Source organism: Gossypium hirsutum, chromosome A08 (genome assembly GCF_007990345.1).
Source record: "Gossypium hirsutum isolate 1008001.06 chromosome A08, Gossypium_hirsutum_v2.1, whole genome shotgun sequence".
Taxonomy (NCBI): domain Eukaryota; kingdom Viridiplantae; phylum Streptophyta; class Magnoliopsida; order Malvales; family Malvaceae; genus Gossypium; species Gossypium hirsutum.
In genome coordinates this window covers 7,413,848-7,435,950 of record NC_053431.1, presented here as the reverse complement: position 1 = coordinate 7,435,950, position 22,103 = coordinate 7,413,848, and the positions used below count along the sequence as shown (strand labels likewise).

Here is a 22,103-nt window from a genome sequence, read left to right as displayed (position 1 = left end):
TCACTTTTATTCAATTTAGTCCATAAGCTCCAAACGTGCAAATTAACCATTTTTATTAAAAACCCACATTGACCAAACCTATTAGGCCTTCTCTATAGCTACTATTTTCTTTTAATTCACATCGAATCCTCATAGTTTATCACTTTTAACAGTTTAGTCCTTTAACATTAAAATCATAAAAAACTACTTTACAAAATAGTCCTATCTAACAACCAAACTCAATAATCTACTAAATAATTTCAAGAATAACTCAAGCTCAATAATGGCACTACTCAAAATATTTAACAGTTTCACAAATTAGTCCTCGAGTTATCTAGATTGAACTAATACGAGCTCAAAAATATAAAAATTACTAAAAACGAGCTAAGTTTCACTTACCAACTTAAGCATTAAAATTTCAAGCATAAAAACCCTAATTTTGGCTTTGTTTCCATGGAGAAGATAGTAGAAAATAACAATATCATCTTCATTTAGCTTTAATTTATTATATATACCTAGGTTTTTTTTGTAAATATTTCATCTTTCTTAATTAAATCTTAAGTAATCAATATTAAACCTAATTAAACTATATGCATATCTTCATTTAAATCCACTAACTTAACTCCCATGGGTTAAATTATTCATTTAGTCCCTTTAATTAAATAACTCAATTTTTGCAGCTTTTACGATTCAGCCCTTTTTAATTAATAAACTATCTAAACGACAACATTTTCTAACTAAAATTTAATACGATCTTAAAGACCTCATAAATATTAAATAATATTTATGGATTATTACGTTAGAATTATGGTTTCGAAACCATTATTTTTGACACTACTAAAAATCAAGATGTTAGACTAGGGTTTCATAAGGACATGGTCATGTAAGAGGGTCGTGTGGCCCTATTCCAAGGCATGGTTTGCCCCAATTTGCTTGTAAAAGAACACACACCTTTCACCGGGATTTTGATCGACGTTTCTTGTGCTCAAATTTGGTCTGATGCGCCTAATATGGGTCTTTCAAACGACAATTTCACATAGGTTAACATTTGTTTTCCAAGATTTATCAAGATTCAACGTTATTAATAAAAGGTTCATCAAGAATTGTGAAAGCTTGACTAATTGATTTGAAAGATTTATATCAAACAAAAATTCTACAAAATTTGGGGTCTAAACTTTAGATCGAGATGTACTTATCGAACTTGATGGAATAAGGGAGACTATCAATAAAGAATTCAACAATCGGTATTGAATCGATTTATCAGAATTGATTTGATATGGAGAGCAAAATGCTTTCAACAATAAAATATGCAAAATTTTATGTTAAAGAGAGGAAAGAAAATAAAATAAAATAAAAGGAAAATAGAGAAAAAAGAGGAAATCCTATTTGGGTTTGAAGAGAAAACAAAATCCTAGTGTAATTAAGGCAAAAGAGACTAATTTGAATAAGGGTTGACTTGAACTTGGTTTGCAACAATGGAGAGCAATATGTTAACTATTTGGGCTACTATCCAATCTTATTAAATTTTTACACCAAATAATATTTATTTTAATATGGTTTTTGTCATGATTTGTTGAATTTTAAAACGAAAAAAAAGAAAAGAAAAGGGAGAAGGTTGGTTAGAACTTAAGACCTTTAGGGAGTATATTAAACATTTAATCATCAAGCCAAATCATTTTCTTGGTTAATCTTCTCAATTAACTCCCTATATTTTAGGGTGTGACAATAATACTTTATGAATAACGAAAAATTATATAAATTATCATAAAATAATAAAATTTAAATACAAAAAAATAAATATGCACTATTTGACACAATATTATTGTACCTTATATATTATATATATGATTTGTTAATAAAAAATATAATTAATAATATTTATTATTACTTTAATAATTAAAATTTAACTTTACTAGATATTTTAAATTTTAAATAGTATTCATAATTTTATTTAAATTTGTAACACCCCTCACATATCCCCGTCGTCGGAATCGGGTTATGTGGCACTACAATAATTAACAAAACCAAAATATGCAACATTAAATTGAAAATTCTTAAAACAATCATAAAATCTCATATGACATACAAATCATGCATTTCAAACAAGATTGGAATTAAATTAACCTTACGAAAGCTCTAAAATCAAAATAAGGGTTATATGACCGTGTAGCTAGCTATGTGACAAGCTAAAACCGTGTAACATTGAGTCACATAGTCTTTTATTCAAGCCATGTAACTCATTAAGGCCGTGTGGGTCAAAGTGTAAAATTTCCAACAAAAGTCACATGGCCATGTGGCTAGGCCGTGTAATTAACTGTGACCTTCTAATAATCTGATATACCATGTTTACAATATTCACACAAACATATGGCTAGCCTGTGTGACCAACTGGAATCGTGTTATTTTCATGCTTCCTAAATACCAGTGGCACACGGCCACGTCATTAACCTATGTATAACACACAGCCGTGTAACCAACCGTGTGACCCAAAACATACCTCATATATGCCTAGTTCAAAACCTGCCATTCATGGCATCACAACTGTATATACTATATCAACTTAAAATCTTGTTCAAACACCTACATGCCAAAACCAAAACATATCACAAAAGCATCCTAATAGTGCCTAACGAATATGCCATTTTGGCACCATTACAAACAAGTCATTTAATCACTAATCATTCCTTCAATTACAAAACATATTCCTATAATTCAACATCACATATCATCCAAGTAAATTTTTTCGAGGTTTACCTATACAAAAACCAAACATGACCATGTAAGCCTCAGGCATACAATTACTTTTTAGCACCTACAACATTCTATACAAACATCACCATTCTCATAACCTTCCATGATTCAAGATTTAAGCATACAACTACTATACCTTCACCATTTATCATATAAGCATGCCATAACAATCTTTAAGTTCAACCTTACATAACAAACATTATAAACACTTTACAACATTAGCTTTTAAACTCAAAACATGATTCCCAAAATACCCTATATACATGCCACATAACTGAAGTAAAAATGATTTCAAAGTCTACCAAGATTGAAGCTTGATAGTGTGAGCTCTAGAGTTAATCTGACAACCTTGTTCTGTAAAATGTCAACTACAGAAAATAGTAAATGAAACAAAGTAAAGCTTTAAATAGCTTAGTAAGTTCATAAGATTAATTTTTACTTATCAACTTACTTTGAATCACTTAAATGCAATAAAATAAATGACATGATAATATAATCTCACATATTAATTCACAAGGAAACAAGTGAGTTCATTGAACACAAATTCACTGAGTAATTCAATATCAATCATGTTATTCAAGCTATTTCAATCACATAGCATCATCAAATATCAAAATATCATTATGCCATTTATTCACATATTTGTATAGCCCGATAAACTATAGCAAAAGTAACTCATATACTCGAGTAAATATCTCAAGGAGCATCGTAATGCTAAACAGAGGCACAAATGTACATACAGGGGCACCGAAGTGTAAACAATATAAGCACGCAACTAACTATATTGGCATGTCAATCATATCCTAATCATTTACTACATTCAAACGAGAATTTATATAGAATTCAGAACATTTACAATTCAGGAGAACTTCCATAATTCCAGGTCACATACCATAACCAAGTCACATTCATTCAATAATCCACATTAACTATATTTATCAAGAATGTAAAGCTTACAATTAGATCCTCACTTTATTTCTTACCTTTCGTACTAAATTGTATACATTATAAAATTTTAGTTTAACAATATATAATCAACAACCATCTTTATTTAATATATATAAATTCATAATTATACCCTATGAACTTACCTAGTATAACAAGTTAGCGAGTTGGATCATAGGGACTATTTTGCAATTTTCCCTTTCCTCGATTATCAACCGGTTGTTCAAAATCTTGATCTAAATAATAATTAAGTTCAAAATATAAATTCCATATACCTAATAACACTCAAATTCATGCATATGACTTATTAATTTCATTTTACACATGACCTTAAACCCTAAACTTTTACTTTTTGTTCAATTTAGTCCCTAAAATCAAAATCACTATAACTTTCACATTTAAGCTTCATTTTTTCAATCTATTTTCAATTTCATCCTTATATAACTCTATAGAAGCATATTTTATAGAAATTCATTATCAAGTTTGACATATTTACATTTTAATCCTTAAATCCAAAACTTACAAAAAGTACTTTACAAACTAATCTTTAAACATCTTTAAACTTACAAATCCACCATTAATTATTCAAAAAGCTTCAAAAATAACAATGTCAACTTTGAAAATCTTTGACATTTTTATAAATTAATCCTTGGGCTAGCTAGATTAAGCTACAATGATCTCAAAAATATAAAAATTACAAAAAATAACTTTTTTAAGATTTACATGCAAGAGAAATAAGCTTGACCGATTCTAAACCCTTCTACAATGGTGGTTTAGATTGTAAGAAAGAAAATGAAGAAAATGGTCATGTGTTTAAATGTTTTCATGTTTTATTATTTTTATTTTTAATATAATTTAACACTTAATTTAGTAAAAATAAGACAAACATCATGATTGAAACGTCCACCTAATTAAGAAAGGTCAATTTGCCTCATAAAAATTTAATCATTTACTTTTTAAAATTTTTAAACTAATAAAAATCAATATCGATTAATTTTTTTAATTTAGTCTCTATATTTTAATTAGCTATTTAATCACTAAAATTACTGGACCATAACTTAGTATAATTTTATGATAGACTCCTAAATATTATTTTAATATTTACTGACTCGATCATTAAAAATCAAGATTTCAAAATCACAGTTTCTAGTACTACTAAAAAACGGGTTGTTACAAAAATATCATATTAATATTCTAATGATAAATATATAGATTATAATTTAAAAATATTTAGCAATAAAGGTTCTATAATATAAGATATGAATATTTTAATAGTGTACAAAATTAATACAAATAATATTTAATAATTATTATAATATTTAAGAGTTCTAAAATATTATTATGACTAGTTTAATATTAATATTAATTTAATACTTTAAATAGTTTTATCTTGTGTACTTAATATTAGGATATACTTTGATATTAATAAACTATTGTTATCTGAAATATTAATATTAAAATTTAATAATAATTATATTAATATAAATAATATCATTTTAATATTTAAAACTAATATTATTAAAAAAATAATAGTGAATAATATTATTTTATGTATTTAATATTAATATAATATCATTTAAACATTGCTATATGGAATACTAATATTAAAAGAGCTAGTATTTAGTGTACTGACCCTATACCTTTTTTACTCCACAAGCAACTTTAAAAATTTGTCATGTGTTTTTTTTTAATATTTTATAATACTTATGTAGAATATTTTTCAACCTTTGACCTTGCTTGTGAAATCTAAAAACTCCACTAACAGTGTACAAAGTATTATTTCATATTAAACTAATATTTTCATGTCTAACATTCCAATATCTATTTAGTACCCAAAAAAAGTTTAATATCCATTTGAAAAAAAAATATAGATTTTCAAAAAAAAAACCATTTTAGAGCCAATCATGTAAATATAATAAAATCTCAAAATTTTGAGAAAATTTTCATACAAATAAATAATGCGACACAAATGCATTAAAGACAATTTTTTTTGTAAGGAATAAAAGTTATCTAAGGGTTGAACTCAGAAACAAACGTTAACTAAAGATGTAAAAGCAAATCTTTTCTCGAAAATGTGTTTTTGGAGCATAAATTTGAGATTAGGACAACAATCTAAACCCAAAAAGAACATGAAATAATAGTGGCAATGGAACCACATGGTACATAGTTTATTTCAATAGGCAACGAGACACAGGTCAGCTTTCTTAGCAGACAAACAACAACAAACAAAGACAGAACAAAAGCATAAAGATCTTAGGTAAACCTCACTTAAACTATAATCTGACAAACAAGCCATGCACGTTTAATCCAGGAAAGCCTACTTTTGTTTATGTCAATCACTGCGAAAATCAAAGCCTTGAAAGCAAAAGGTAAGATAAGATTACAATTCCAAGTGGGGAGGCTGTGGCCTAACATGCTTTCACAACAGGCCTCTCTTATATTACATCCAGTTCTCACCAATCCCTTCATCTGCACCATTGTGACAATACAGACAAGTTTTAGTGTAAAGATACACGTGTATATATATAAATACTCTCCTATTTATGAAATGCTGGAATGGGTTTATCTGTATCACTGCACTGAAAAAGGTAATGTTCTGGCTTGGATGATAATGACATAAGAGATCTTGTTTTGATTAAGTTTCACCAACTAATATATAAGGACAAGCTAAGGCTTGGTATCAGCTATAGTTTGGTCCTAAATTACACCTCTCTTTCCAATTTCTTACCTATATAATCTCTCCACCTTTGTTCTTCCTCAAAAAGGTCCTCTCTTTTTCATAGCCACCTTTAATGGACCCTTACAAACAGTTTGTCAGCCCTGAAGAATGTAGCAGCAGTGAATCAGGGTGGACAAGCTACTTGGCTTCTCCTATGGAAGATGATTTTGAGTGCAGTGAAGAGAATTATAACAGCAATCACAATATCAGAGATGATGTCCATGATGGTGAGGGGAATAGTGATGATTCGATGGTCTCTGATGCCTCTTCAGCCCCGAGTCATCATCAGCATAATAAACACAAGGATGGTCAAGGTAGTAGTCATGGCAAGTATAATTCTAGCAAGCATTCTTCACGCAGGGAGGCGAAGAGAGAAATGAAAAAGGGTTCTGAAAACAGTGGTAAATCCAAAAAAGGACTCAGTGGTCAAGCCAAGTCTCGCAAGTAGAGTCAGGTTGACGCAGCAAACTGTATTTATTTCTTTCCAAGGTCTCTTCCAAGAATATATATATATATGTATGTTCACAATATGTTGCTTCTTTGTTTCAGTACTTAGATGAGATTGTTTGCAATGTGTTTATGATTCCAACACCAAATGTTAAATCTTTGATATCAATGCACAAACAATATGACAAAATACTTGCATTCAAGTTTTCAGCTTAGGCATGTCCTAGGTTCGATCCTTAGACAACCCTTATCCGGAAAAAGAAAAGTTTCACTAATGCATTGGAACACTGCATTTTTAAGGGAATCAGAAATAAACATGTTAACAATAGTTTGCATATGTCTATTCATGTGTTTGTATGTGCAAAGCCATGAACACAAAAGGGTATGCTGTGCTGGAAAGAAGATCCATCCAGAGAGACAAAAGACAATTATGAGGACAAAAGAAGACATTTTTAATGACAGGCCATTTATAACTGATCCTACACCAAGAAATGCAAGTGCAGGCACAACAGCTAGGCAATAAAGTCAAAAAAGAAAAAGGGAAATAGCAAATATAGAACATGTTCCACAGTTGCTGATTGAAAGCCATGCTCAGCAAAAGCCATTTTCTGTTCTAATAAAACAAAGACAAGATGAATGAGCAAAGCACAATGGAAGACAAACTACCAAAAGCAAATTTACACACATGGCCAGAAATTTGGATTTCACCCCACGATACACTGACCTTGGGACTGTACATTCACATTTTGTTTGTCGCCCTTTTATATTAACTGTCTTCTAAGTTCGTATTATAAACGTATCTGCTTTTACATAAATATAAAAACCTCAAGCCAAGTGCAGCCCTAGGAGGATAATTACATATGACAAAATGAAACTGAAAACACAGAGAATGTTCATAGAGACTTTCATCTTATGTGAAAATATAACTTGCATCTTATTGTTCATATGGGCCACAATTCTTATGAGAAATGAACCTCAAAAGCATTTACTTTTTAGTAATGAAATCATGAAATTAACAAAAAGTCACTAGTTTCTACACTCTTTTGCATTTGATGGTATGGGATGTTCTACCACAATGATAATATAATATGAAAATTTTAAGTTTCAAACATAGTTCTAGAGTTCAAGAATGAGATAATGCACTGTACACCATATGATATTCTGCAGAAGTAATGACCATTTTTGCCTTAACCTATAAGTGATGCAGGACAAGGCATTTGCACTGGTCAGAATGTGCAATGAATTAACAAAATCAAAGCAGAATTTATACAAACAACAATAAGTACCGGTCTAAAAGATGTTGATATCTAACAGTACAAGAAAGCAAGAAAATTAAAAAGAACAGAAGATTATCAAGCAAAAAGGAAAAAAAAGTTGACTCTCTTATAGTTCACAAACCACAGAGACCCACATTGGGTGAATACTCAAATCCGGAAACAACATAAACGCACGTTAATCCTAGAACAGGGTGTAAATTCGCAGCTCAATTTGAGAAATGAAGTTGAGATAAATTTTCAAAAAGATAATCATGGTTGTAGCTCTGTGTAGCATAGAGTCCAGAGCAGATTTTATTACACTTATTGGAAGTTCTGAAGAGTACTGCAAGAATAACATTAATCTTTTAGCTTTTTGGCGATCTTGAACCATTCAGTGTGGAAAGATCCGTCCATGTCAACCCTTTCATAAGTATGGGCGCCAAAATAATCTCGTTGAGCTTGAACCAAATTAGCCGGTACACGTTCCCTCCTATAAGTGTCGAAATAGGCAAGACTGGCTGACATGCCTGGAGTGCTAATACCTGAGTTGATAGCAAGACAAACAACTCTTCTCCAAGCAGATTGCCTGTCAATGATTTCCTTTGCAAATTCTGGGTCGACAAGAAGGTTTGCAAGGTCAGAATTTCTATCATAAGCCTTCTTGATTCTGTCCAGGAAAATAGCACGGATAATGCAGCCTCCCTTCCATATCCTAGCCAGTTCCCCCAACTTCAAGTCCCAACCCTTCTCGATGCTTTTAGCACGAATGAGATTCATGCCCTGAGCATAACTGCAAATCTTGGATGCATAAAGTGCTTGCCTTACATCATCAATTAATTTTGCCTTGTCCACAACTTGGTCGGTCAAGACATCACCAAATCCTCCTGATTTGAAGACTTTAGCAGCTTCAACTCTTTCCTCTTTCAACCCACTAAGGAACCTTGAATCCAGAGAAGCTGCAATTGTTGGAGCTGCAACGGACAAATCAGCAGCTTGCTGTACAGTCCATTTACCAGTACCCTTCATGCCAGTTTTGTCCAAAACCTTATCGACTAAATAACCATCTGCCTTGTCATCCTTAATTCCAAATATATCAGCAGTGATTTCAATCAAGAAGCTCAAAAGCTCCCCCTTGTTCCATTCTGAGAAAACACTATGTAGTTCTTCATTAGATAATTTCCCAACAGATTTCAGCACGTCATAAGCCTCTGCAATCAGTTGCATATCACCATATTCAATTCCATTGTGAACCATCTTGACAAAATTACCAGATCCACCTTTTCCAATGTAAGTCACACATGGGCCACTATCTGGAACTTGAGCTGCAACTTTTAGAAGAATGTCTTCAATGTACTTGTAAGCTTCAAAGGACCCTCCAGGCATTAAAGAGGGACCATTTCGTGCACCTTCTTCACCACCTGAAACTCCCATCCCAAGGTATAACAAACCCAGTGCCAACATCTCTTTCTGTCGTCTCTCAGTGTTTTCATACCACTCGTTGCCACCATCAATGATACAATCACCTTTCTCCAAGTATGCAGAGAGAGTCTTAATGGTTTGGTCAACAGGGGCCCCTGCCTTAACAAGCATGATTACCACTCTAGGTTTCTGGATTGACTGAACAAAAGATTCAGGATCATGGAAACCATATACAGGAAGATCTCCCTCCTTTTTAGCTCTTTCAACAGTCTCATCGACTTTAGAGGTAGTTCTGTTATAAACAGAAATGGGAAAGCCTTTCTCAGCAATGTTAAGTGCAAGATTTTGGCCCATAACAGCCAAACCAGCAAGCCCTATTCTTGTAGGTGGAGCCATGTTTCTCCCTGTTAAATTCAGACATAATTAGTGAGATGGCAAAAGAAAAATCTAAAACACGAAAATAACTTCTAAGAACTTTTTACATATAAACCATCAAGAAGTAGGTGGAAAACTAGAAGCTCTTTTCATCATTTTTAGCCTAATGAACAATTCCAGGTTCATAATACAATCACCAAATCCTTAACCAACTAAGCTAACTAGTACCTTCTATGAACACTTACATGAAAAGCTTACCACTTTGCTTCACAATTAAAGATCTATTAGATTCAAAGTTGAGTGTTTTTATAAAGGAAAAATCAATCACATAAAGAATATGGTTGTGCTGTAGTTACCTTTTAAAGTCAACAGATTCAGAACTACAGATAATAAAATGAAATATATGTGCCAGCAGTTTTTAGTGAGTCAAAGAATAACCTTAACACACTTCAACAAGAAACAAAATCACTTTCGTATAGCAGATTCAACAAATGAATCAATTAATCTCTCCTTGGCTGCTAATCAAAGGTCTACAATCTAATAACTTCTGCAAAACCACTAAATTATTTGCATTCAAAAGCAGTCAGATCAACAGAATAGAAGGAAAAAGAAGAGACTATTAATCCTTACTAAGATGTCCATGTTTTACAAGCGCATCAACTAACCCTAGTAAAGTAAGAAAATGAAACAAAGGAAATGACATTGAGATCATGCATAAAACAACCTAATTATAAACCACTGTTAAAACCAACTTGAAATTTTGAACCCATGCAAATTGCAGGCAGAAACTAAGTAAAACTACAACTAAAATAAGAAGGAAAAAAAGAAAAAGAAAGATTCAACCAACCAAGAGGACATCTACCAATTGCAGATCAGCTCAATTAACGATAAAAAAAAAAAAGGAAAACTATCTCATGCAAGAATTGTTGGCCAAAAGTAATCATGCAGATCAAACCAACAGATAAAAAAGTTTCATACTTAATTGAAATTCAACATAAGAAAAAGAACCCAAACCTTTCGATCTTCTCTGTTCTGATAGAAAAAAAAAAGACCCAAAAAATTCAGAGGATGTATCAAAGATCTGATCTTTAAACAAACTAGACAATGGGTATTCAGAATTGGAGCAGATGAATGTATAAAAGAGAAGAAAAAAAAAGGAACTAAAATTCAGAGCCCCAATTGGTCAAATTTGGCCAGTCTCAGCTGTTTGTGGTAGGTGGAACAACCTCAATAGTGACAATTTACCCTTCTTATTTTTGCCAATATCACATGGACCCCGCTTCAAAATTTTAACTTGTGGAGTGATAAAATATTTTGTTTAAATGCCCTAAAAAATCTCAATTTTTAATAAAATTCTTTGGTTTTTAAAGGCTACGATCAATTGTCTAAAGTACACAATGAAATTATCCCCTTCTTTTTTCAAGAAAAATAGATAATGATGTGTTAAATTGGAATTTTTTACGGAATTACAAGATAAATTGGTAAATTGCTGCTTAGGATCTTATGTTCAGATTGTAATAGAATTGTTTTTAGTAGTATCTGCCAATAAAGAAACAAAGAATAAATTATTAATATTTATTATTATTGCTGTATTTGGTTGAATTTTGTATTTCTTGGACCCTGTAGACATCAAAGTTTGATTCTTTGAATACCATAAGCTGACCTTTGAAATCTAGAAAAAGTTGTATTGGTTCAAAGCAATGGTGTAACCATGATTTCATGTTTCCACTGTAATGATTACACATTGTGATCATTAGAAAGATCAATTGAAACTTTGATTATACATCCATTTTCAATCCCTAAACATTGTCTCTTTCCCCCATGGAAATCATCTGTAGGAAGGAAACCAAGCATTTTAGATGCATTTCTCACTTATACCCAAATAAATGACTTACAATTCTTAGCCAAATCATCAAACATTTTCAATGCCCATGAAAATTTCAAGCTTTAGCTTCCTTGCATATGCATTTCACTAATGCCATGTGATCATTGGCTTGCTTGTCTATTAATTCATACTTGATTTGAGAGAGACTGAGTTCTCTTATACCACTCCCATAAGCCCAAAAAAACCGATGAAAGATATTTGATGTGACAACTAGCAAGGCTAATAGCAAAAATGGACAAAGGTCTGACTTGCTAAAGAGTAATGACAAGCACACCAAGATCGAGAAAGGACTGACATGGTTATTCCTCTGGATAGAGGAAACAGTTAAGGCAGACGGAATGACTAATCTCAAAGTACCTTGGATTTCAAGACTAAGAGATCTATCACGTGAAAGATAAGATCAAGGTAAGTAAAAAGGTTGCATGCAGATATCTTCCCGAACTCTCATATTTTCCTTCCATTAACCTTTCTCTAAAAATTCCTTTCATTATTCATTGACTTAGGCATTAAAGAAAGATCGAAGTGCCAACTCCATCGCCCCATAGCTCACGTTCCCAGGTTTGCAAATCAGTCCGTTCCCCTTTGAAGCCTCGCAGCAATCCTAGATTCATTCTAACCCAAAGAAAACACTAACAAGTTCAGTGCTAGAAATATGCAACAGAATAAGTTAGATTTAGAAGTAATAAACTCAGCTATAGAGAGAGAGAACGCCAAAGGCATCTAAAAAGCCAGAAAGATTTGGCTTTTACAGCGTTGAAATTGAAGAATTAAATTGAAAAATGAAGTGTATTTAATATTTTTCAAACTCAAGCAAAGTTGCTTTCATCACAATATATCTTCCACCTGAATCAAATAGTACACAATACGCTTGAAAATGTGGTAAGCAAAGTAGCTCATTATGATGTTTATTGGAACAAAGGAGAGGTTACAACTTATTTTGTCAATAATTTTCTCCATCAACTTGTTGAAGGGTGACAAAGAAAACTCTGCAACGAGAATGAAGAACCATTACTGAACAAACTAGCATAGAGGTTTGAATTCAAATCCCACCAAACTTGATTTTATTATTTAAAAAGGTCATCAACCTGAATTCATAGGAAAAATTGAGCCTCAAAACCAAATGGTCCAAACTGAAAACAAATATTAATATGAAGTAGGAAATTTCTTGAATATTAAGAGCCCAAGACTATATTTAACAAAGTAATTTGAGGCGATTGATGAGGACTTGCTTTAGGCCTTCACAGCAGTCCCTTCCTGTAAAAATGTTGAAATCCCACACGGAGTGCTTCTTATAATACAGTTGAACTTTATAAAAGAGAAAAGCGCTTCAATTGTTTGCCGAGCTAAGTAACTCTAGCTTGTGACCCGAGTGGGGGCAGTGAAGTGGCAGAATGATGGTTTGATCCTCTGGGCAGGGTCCACGCATGCGTATTCCAGGTTCGCCCGTTCAAAGTTATGAGTTTGATTGAACCGCGAAAACCTCCTACTCATAGCAGTTGAAGGATAACGGGTCGGTGCTTCTTGGACCCGGATTGCCTTGTAGGCCGAGTTCAATCCGACTGTCATCTTTTTCTTTTTGTCATCAAGAATTCATCAAGAAAACTCAGCCAACTATTTACAAAGGCATCTAAAAAGCCAGAAAGATTTGGTTTTTACAGCATCGAAATTGAATTGACATATTCTCCCACAATACGCTTGAAAATGTGGGTTCTTTATGATGTTATTGGAACAAATGAGATATTACTACTTACTTTCTCCATCAATTCAAGGGTGACAAAAAAATCTGCAACTAAAATGAAGAGCCATTACCCAAGAAACTAGCATGGAGATTGGAATTTCAAACCCAACCCAATTTTATTTTATCATTAAAAAAGTTAATAATCTGAACTCATTGACCCAACTTCGAATCTGAATTATACTAACTCAAAACAACTATTAATTAAGAGCCCAAGACTATATTTAACCAAGTAATTTGAACCGAATTGCTTTCGGCCTGCACAACATTGCCTTCCTTCAAAAATATTGAATTCCCACACCAGTTGCCTCTTATAATATAATTGAACTTTATAAAAGAGAGAAACTGATAAGCTAAACATCGTTAGCTTACAACCCGGGTGGGACAACAGAGTAACAGGATGATGGCCCTCGTCCTCCAGGCAGGGTCCGTTCCATCTTCTTAGAGGCGAAGGCACTGCGTGAGGCTTGTTTCTCAGAGCAGCAAAAACTTCACGCTCATAACGGACCGGTGCATCGCCTTTGTAGGCTGAGTTCACCTTTTTCCTTTTTTAGATCCTTGGCTTCTGTTCATAGTGAAAAGAAATAGTGGTGCTGCAGTAACAATGTGGATTCTTTTTTTTTTCAGTTGCATTAATCTTTGATGGGTATCAAATACAGTTGAATTTTGATGTAAGCATGTTTCAGCAAGTATTTTCGATCTTGTCACATTTATTTTGGTTATGTGAATATATATCGCAAAATAACAATCAAAACATTGCGTTACAGTCCTACCTAAGAAGTGAAAAATTAAGAAAAAAAAGCTAGGAACAGTGCATGGCAAGTAATTAAGCAGAAATCCTATAGTTTTTCCTCATTATGGTAGTCGAGTCTTTTGAATGATGAACCCACACGGGGTGCCGCTTTTTTCTTTGTGTCATGTCAGTCCTACTCTTTCCCCACCTCATACCACTTATGGCTCCTTTTCTAGTACACCTGGCCTCACATATTTAGTTCTGTCACATGATACACCTTGTTTTACACAATTTCCCTCTATATATTGATCAAGCTTTTTTATGGTCCAGGTTTAGTATGAGTAATTTTTATATGATGAGAGAGGTTTAAATGAAAATGAAATGCTCAAACATGTTATTCCCATGGCCTTAAATTCTCGTACATCATTAAAAGCTAAGGCAGTGGCAGTAGACACAGACTGATACACCTAACAGAAGAACCAAATTCGAAAAATGGTAAATAAAAATAGGATGGTGATTGCCTCTGTCTTAATCATCCAAGCAAAATAGATGAAATTTTGGGATTGGAACATGTTTTAGGACTCAGTTGTCAGCTAGAGCATGTTCCAGGTCTGTCAAAGGTGAGTAAGGGCTAGTGAGTTGCATATCAGACAGCATCCTACGTAGTTGAGAGGCTTCCTCTTTCAGCTGAACATTTTCTTCAACAACCTTGTCGTGACTCTCGGACACATGGTTCAACTTATCGATAAGCTGGTGGTTCTCGTTCCTCAACCAAACAACCTGCGACCAGAGCTCGTCAAGGTGCCTTTGTTTGCGCATACGCGACCGGCGCGCTGACTCCCTGTTCGATATCATCCTCCTTTGTTTTCTCTCATTAATCACACATAATTGTTGCTCATCTGCCTCATCAGAGGTTGAGTTGTTGTTGATACATGATGGATGTGGACTAATGATTTCTTGAAGTTGAGGAGGGATATAGAGATTATGCAGGGGATTCGAGAACCGGCTCAACTCGAATGCCGGTACTGAATAGGGGGATGGATTTGAAGGAACTATGTATTGCAGACCTGAAATTTCACTAGGCTGCATGATTTAGAACAAAAATAAGGCACTAAATCTTGGAGGAGAAAATGAAACACCTAATAAGCTCTTGTTGGAGGAGAAGAGGTTCTTATAGACATGGAAAAAAGTTGAGATGGACCCACTCCCACTCTTGCAAATTTAATAGGAACAGTGAAGATTACTTAAAGCTTAGTTCTTTTTTGACTTGAATCAATATCATGTAAACATCATGTATTGATGAGTGCATATCAGACTCAAAAAAACATAATGTTTATGCACATATAGAAAATGGTACTTATACCATGTTTACTAACACATCACATGCATGTATATATACGCATCATTGAACTTTTCCCACATACATAAACAGAGGAAATGCAATTTGTGTTGTGGATAATCATTTTTCAGATGATTTACATGACAAAGAGAGGGGAGTTTGTATTTGTGGGGAGTACAATTATTTTTGATTTGGGGACAATGTTTTGGCTAAAGAAAGCAAAAGGGGAAGAAATGGGCATTCAACAAAATTAAACCAATTTCTTTTTAAAGTTTTAAAAGTGGGGATGTTTTAGAATTCAGGTTTTATTCAAATGCTTCTCATCCAATATAGATACTTTTGATTGCACTTTCTTTTAAGTGTTTCCGTTTTATAGATATTTTTTCACTGCAGATATAACAAATACTATCTTAATTAATTACAACATCTCAACGGCAACACCCAAAATATATAAAAATAAAAACTTTAATGAATCCTACTTAAATCACTTAAGTAGATAAAAAGATTTTCATTTCAAGTGTCAACACCCATCAAATATCTGTTGGCAACCATAATCAATGTTTAGATCAAATATATGGAAAGCACTGCAGAAAATAGGTGGGCAAACTAATATAAAAATATATAAATAGTGGCTTACTATATGGTCCAAGATGTTCTACTTATGACATATTTAAAGAGGCAAATAGTTTCTTAATTGCCAAACTTTTCTCTCTTTACAAGACTATGACATATGGTATTGGTTGCTTTAATGAAAAATCTTAAGTGTAAGTTGAGATGTACACAGATATATTTAATTCTCAAGTTGCTTGTAAGATCAAAATCGAAATTTAACTTGATGTTCAATCCTAAATTTTTTAACCTTTTTATACAGGAAAATGTCCTATATAAGGCAACTTGAATTGAGCACATAGAAGGAACCTGTTGAAATTTGGACGACTTTTGAGTCCATACCTACTATCTTTATTTTGAAAGACTAATGCTTTTTTACTGAGACAGATACTCCAAGTAATTGTGTATATATATATTTACGTGTAATAGTAGTAATAAACGTCCAACAGTCCTTTTGTGAAAGCACTTTCCTTTTTAACTTTTCTCTTTCGAAATATGTACATACATACACCACTCTTGCCCCAAACAAAACAACAATCACCCAAAAGCAATCAAAAAGAAAAGCTTCACGGTGGAAAATTCTTTCTAATATTAATGTCATCAAATCTTTGATTTTAATTATTCTCAAAACAAAAAAATTAAATATACTCTTGTTCAGTGCATACTTATATTTGATATTGTTGAGGAGTTTTTTCGAACAGCTGACTTGAACCTTCAATAATCAAATATATTGTTCTTGTATTAGGATTTTGTCTCCAACCTTCATGGAAGGGAATACCTCAGTTGATGGAGATAAGTGACTACAAAGTTTAAGAGAAATGTTAGTATTGAGCTTGTGAATAATAATAGAGACACCTAAACATGGAACACAACGACTCTCTGATCCACCTCAATTAAAATGAATCACCATTATCATTTTCGTATTATCTTTTTTACCAATTTCACACATAAACACATACTTATATTTAATACTTTCAAATAGAATATTTAAGGAGAATTAGAGATGTACTTTTTCAGATCTAATTATCCAAAAGCTTCCAAAACCAAAATCCCACGGAAGCAAATGGGGATATGGTGAGGAGGGTTGAGTGGAGTATATGGTCAACAATCTCATTAGACACAGATAGACCCTTCTTTCTTTTCTTGTCTCGTGTCCTTTGTTTATCCTTTTCTTTAATTCTCTCTATTAATTTCAGTTTTTTTTCTTTCTAAATTTCATTTTCAATAATTTTCTCAGTGGAGGGGTTTCACAGTATAAAGTTGCCATAGTTGAGGACCATTAAAGGAAGTATGTATTTTATGTCGGTTGTACTTGTTTTTCGTAAATTGTACATGTAGTGATATGTTGAATTTTTAGCTTTCCCAATGTTGGCACCAATTAGACAAAGACCCTAAGCTCAATTTCCTTTTATTTATTTTTTTTATCCTAATTGCTTTGTCTTAGAAAAATTAACAAGAGAAATGAAGTGTTTCTTTTTGTTATAATTGTTGAGTGGTTAGTCATTTAATCGTAATTCGAGAAAGAATAAGGATAAGAAATAAAAACAATTAAGTACAAAGATATGTTTACACAATTCGGTTCATCATTACGTATTTATAAGATCTTATTAAGTGAGAAATGAACCATAAATTTTCAATATAAGTTATGATTCAAACTTAATCATTTATTAGACTATTTTAGGTTTGCTCCTATATATTGATGAATACTCTCACTAATAAGTCTTTTCTATTGAAAGCTATTGATATAACAATTTAATACATAATAGCATTTTATTCCTCGCAATGAACTAGAGTTGAGCACACTCGTCTTTGTCCTCGAACCTTTTATTATATTAACTTTTAAAATATACCTCAATAAATTCATAACTTTTTGGGGTCAAAATAATTATGGAAAAGTTCAAATACAAAAGATGAAATTTAGATGCTCGTGGCTTTCGGATTTTACTTTTTGAAGTGAAATTATCAAAATGTTTTTATTTATATTAATTATTTAAAAAAATAATTAAATAAATTTATATTTTATGTAATCATTATATTAAATATTTATTTATTTTAAATATAATGTATTGTTATGTCAAATTATTTAAATATTATTTACAAATATCACTATATTAAAATTTTCAAATTAATTTATTTTTTACTTTTCAATATCATATCTAAAATAAATATTTTAACTTTTTATTTTTTTACATAATGTCTAGAACTACTCAAAGCCTCTCTCCAACTCTAAAATAGAAAGATAATACGCTTTCAACATATTGAAACCCACATTCTCCTGTATTGACAATAATATTCATGCCAATTAAACTAATACTTAATTAGCTTAAAAGTACTTTTTAAATTCAGAAGTAATGTTAAAAACTTAATTTTTGAAATTTAAAATATTATTCTCAATGCAAAAATTGAGATTGAAATGTTTTTTTTTAACTTTTTTGCCTTTAGAAATTATTAGATTATTTGAATATCTTATGTATTATTATATTATATTATTTAAATAATTTTTACAAATATCATTACTTATATTTGTTGAGAGATTTAAAAGATTCATTATACCGTCATTTTTGAAGAAAAAGAAAAAAAATCAATTCAAAATTGGGAAGAAACTTTCAAATGATACTCGAATTTCTTCACAACAACCCCTCCTTGAGTCGAGCTTATCATTGAGCTATCTATAACATGGACTCCTATCCTGAAAGTACTTTTAAAGATTAACTGTGATGTAGCCGTTTTCTCTTATACGTCAACAATTGGTATTGTTACCCTTATTCGAGACAATCAAGGACGTATAGGTAATGGAGCCAACACGCTAATTCATTACTCTGCTGAAGCCTTTGCTTTAATGGCAACATACCACTTGTGATTATGAGAGCAAACCTTGTATCATAGTTTGGTTGATATTTTGATACCTAATATTTGTAATTTTCATTTCAGTTTCCCTTTGGGAATAAGAATTTAACTTACAATTGAATTGTTAGACAAACTTCATATAAAATTTATCTACCTTTTTACTGTTACTTTTAACATTATTAGACATTTAAAATTAACAAAAAAACATGACATTTTTCAAAAACACTTTTTTTTCATTAAAAGCATTTAATTAACTGCAAGGGTAATGTAAAAGAAAGGGGAAAAGGGCATGTTGGGAAGAATAGCGATGCCAAGTGAGGGACATTTCCCTGAAAAAAAGATTTGGGTCATGCACGGATGGGTACCTGATTTAACCGGTCCAAAAACTTTTACTTTGAGGACAATAATGATTTATCAAAGGATTAAGCAGACAAATTTATATGAATAAAAATAAAATTGAAAAACAGGCAGGCAGGCGCATGATAGTCTGAATTGTGGGTCCTTTGTTAACCAACGCGCGTGGCTGCCTAGTGCACCTCCCTACTACCCTATTGCTCAGCCTGTCAACTCATCACTCATGCAAATGAAACCCCTTATTTCTTAAATTCAATTTTATTTTTATTCCAAGGGATATTCAGGTTCCTCAGTGTCACTTTGTAGCATTCATTTATGCACCCCATTAAGGCAACCTATGTCACATTTTTGTTGAATCCAATCTCCATTTTTAAATATGATATGTTTTTGGAAATTTTATTGTTTTCTAATTTGTTGCTATTTTAAATAGATATTTAGTTTTAAAGTTAACCAATCATGTTAATTATATTTTTGTTATACAAAAGTTTATCTTACTCAAAATTAATTTTTAAATTTTAAATTTCAAAAACTATATAATTTACAATTTTAAAAGAATTAAATTACATTTTTTCATCTTTAAGAATGTCAAAGTATTTTTTTACCATTAAATTAATTTATAATTTTAAAATTTTCAAGAGACTATATTGATAGTTTGTAATTTTAAGGGAAGAGTAGGCGTGAGTCCTGTTTATATCTTGTGAGTTTACTTTACATACATGTGGCCTTGTAAGTTAAGATGCCTATTAATCCAAAATCTCGAAACCCAAATCAATGACACAGCACACTTGACACAAACATGACATTTTTCATTTACACACCACGCATATTTGTTCTCTGGATATGATGGAACATACCTACAACAACAAGATAACATAAGTTAGCTAAATTCCAAATAGTCTAGAACCAATATAAGGGTGATATGTTAAAAACAATCTCTTAAAAGGCTTATCGAAACTAGGAATAAAGCTAAAACACTCTTTTCCCAGTAACTTTAAAATCTTTTCTCTTATATCTAATCCTTTCCTAACATTCACATGATGACCATATCAACCTTCTCGTGGCCTTTTTGTATCAACAATTTTATAATTGTACAAAAAAAAATCATATTTGACGTATGTGTATTTGAAATTTTATTTTCAATACATGCTTTCTTTTTTATCAAAGGTAAAAGAAAGTGGTTGTCTAAATTTAAACACGAGACTTGATATTTATAAGGACTTACATAATACAAGCTATTTATCACAACACTAATGACTAGTTAAAACAATATATATTTGATTCCCAATACTTATTTTCAGTCATAATTAAATGAATTAATTAAATTTTTAAATTTAAAGATACTAAATTTCTAGAAATTAATTGACAAAAAATAATATTCCAATCATCACCTAACACCTTCGTCATTTTTATTCCTTTTTACACCATTTTTTCCCAAGCGATTGTTGCTTTTCAAGTTGGTGTATTATTTAAGAATTATGGAGAATATTTTATGCATAGTCGCGCTATTAATGAACAATAACATAATACATTATCATTAGACAGAGCAAAAAAATAGTGAAGAACTTATAGATAAATACTAATAACTTTATTTAAGTATAATAAAATAATAATTACTTATAAATAAATACTAAAATTGTAAATCCAAGACCCTAAATCATAAATCCAAGAATTATAGATATTTATTTCTAATAGTTATTATTAATAAGTATTTATTTACGTTTAAATAAAATTATCGGTGTTTATTTGTAAGTCCTCTATAATTTTTTATTTTATTTAATGATAATTTATCATATTATTATTCAATAATTATACATGAGACTCTCTGCATCAAATAATATTCCTTACAAGTAAAATAAAATGAAAATTTGAAAACCAATCAAGTACAAAACATAAAATTGGTCTGTGAATGGATGTGCATATCTAATCCTTTAGATGCACTGGGAAATGATATTGTTGGCAAGGATAATTACGAACATTGAAAGAATTTGCATTTATGAACCATAACGACTATGGATAATACTTTAATTCTATAAAAGATTATATTTTAAAAACTTACGTAAATGATTTTATGTTAAAATCAAAGCATTACGAAACATTATGTATGCAACACAACACAAAAATAATTTAAAAATAATAATTAAAACATGGAATAAAATAAAAATCTAAACAGTATACATATACACATACATGTCAAAATATGCATACATAAAAAATTCATATAATTTTGATTGGGATAATAGCCCTAAATGTTTAAATATTCTGTCAATTTTGTCATAATTCTAAAAAATTCAACAAATTTAGCTCTTATTATTTACATATTCTATTAAATTGGTCTTGACTCTAAATTTGTTGATATCCAATAAGGGTTAAATTTGTTGAATTTTTTAAAATCAGGACCAAAGTGACATAATTTATAAACATTGAAGGTTAAATTTGTTATTATACCAATCAAAAGTGAGATAAATTAATGGAAAAAGTGCACGTTGTGATTAATTGTCATTAGTTGCTTACTTTTGAAATTAATAGGAGCCAAATTGCTTTGTTTTCTTTCTGAGAAAGGTCTATTTGCTCAATATCAAAATTAAAAGGGACTAAAGAGGTTTTTTTTACCAATTTTTTTCTCTAATTCCTTTCCTTCTCTCCTTTAAGTAACGAAAAATTAAGAGTAAAATACGATTTATTAATGGGAGTATAGACTAATTTGTAAAAG

The 22,103-nt window shown here is 31.2% G+C and overlaps 3 protein-coding genes across 6 annotated transcripts; 1 reads left to right on the top strand and 2 right to left on the bottom strand.

Annotated features, from left to right (window-relative positions):
- Window positions 1-6,467: 6,467 nt before the first annotated feature.
- Window positions 6,468-6,842, top strand: LOC107888402 (protein SOB FIVE-LIKE 3). Its single transcript, XM_016812539.2, has one exon. It carries the CDS (start codon window positions 6,468-6,470, stop codon window positions 6,840-6,842), a length of 375 nt encoding a protein of 124 aa, XP_016668028.1.
- Window positions 6,843-8,190: 1,348 nt separating this feature from the next.
- LOC107950381 (6-phosphogluconate dehydrogenase, decarboxylating 2) lies at window positions 8,191-11,211 on the bottom strand. Of its 4 annotated transcripts, XM_016885239.2 has the most exons (3): window positions 10,906-11,211; window positions 10,330-10,449; window positions 8,191-9,920 (listed from the first exon to the last, which is right to left on the bottom strand). In XM_016885239.2, the coding sequence occupies exon 3, from the start codon at window positions 9,910-9,912 to the stop codon at window positions 8,455-8,457; it is 1,458 nt and encodes a 485-aa protein (XP_016740728.1). In that variant the 5' UTR covers window positions 9,913-9,920; window positions 10,330-10,449; window positions 10,906-11,211; the 3' UTR covers window positions 8,191-8,454. The 4 variants fall into 4 exon arrangements, with proteins under 4 accessions (XP_016740728.1, XP_016740720.1, XP_040931714.1 ...); XM_016885231.2 differs by lacking the exon at window positions 10,330-10,449; XM_041075780.1 differs by lacking the exons at window positions 10,330-10,449; window positions 10,906-11,211 and adding an exon at window positions 10,522-10,709.
- A 3,404-nt stretch (window positions 11,212-14,615) lies between these two features.
- On the bottom strand, window positions 14,616-15,414 carry LOC107953672 (basic leucine zipper 43). Its single transcript, XM_016889054.2, has one exon. It carries the CDS (start codon window positions 15,331-15,333, stop codon window positions 14,827-14,829), a length of 507 nt encoding a protein of 168 aa, XP_016744543.1. The 5' UTR covers window positions 15,334-15,414; the 3' UTR covers window positions 14,616-14,826.
- Window positions 15,415-22,103: the final 6,689 nt, after the last annotated feature.

Coding starts and splice junctions, on each gene's coding strand:
- LOC107888402 (XM_016812539.2), top strand. CDS start 6,468: ATGGACCCTTACAAACAGTTTGTCAGCCCTGAAGAATGTAGCAGCAGT.
- LOC107950381 (XM_041075780.1), bottom strand. CDS start 10,603: ATGATCTCAATGTCATTTCCTTTGTTTCATTTTCTTACTTTACTAGGG. Junction 9,921..10,521: donor TGTAAAACATGGACATCTTA/GTAAGGATTAAT, acceptor TGAATTTAACAG/GGAGAAACATGGCTCCACCT.
- LOC107953672 (XM_016889054.2), bottom strand. CDS start 15,333: ATGCAGCCTAGTGAAATTTCAGGTCTGCAATACATAGTTCCTTCAAAT.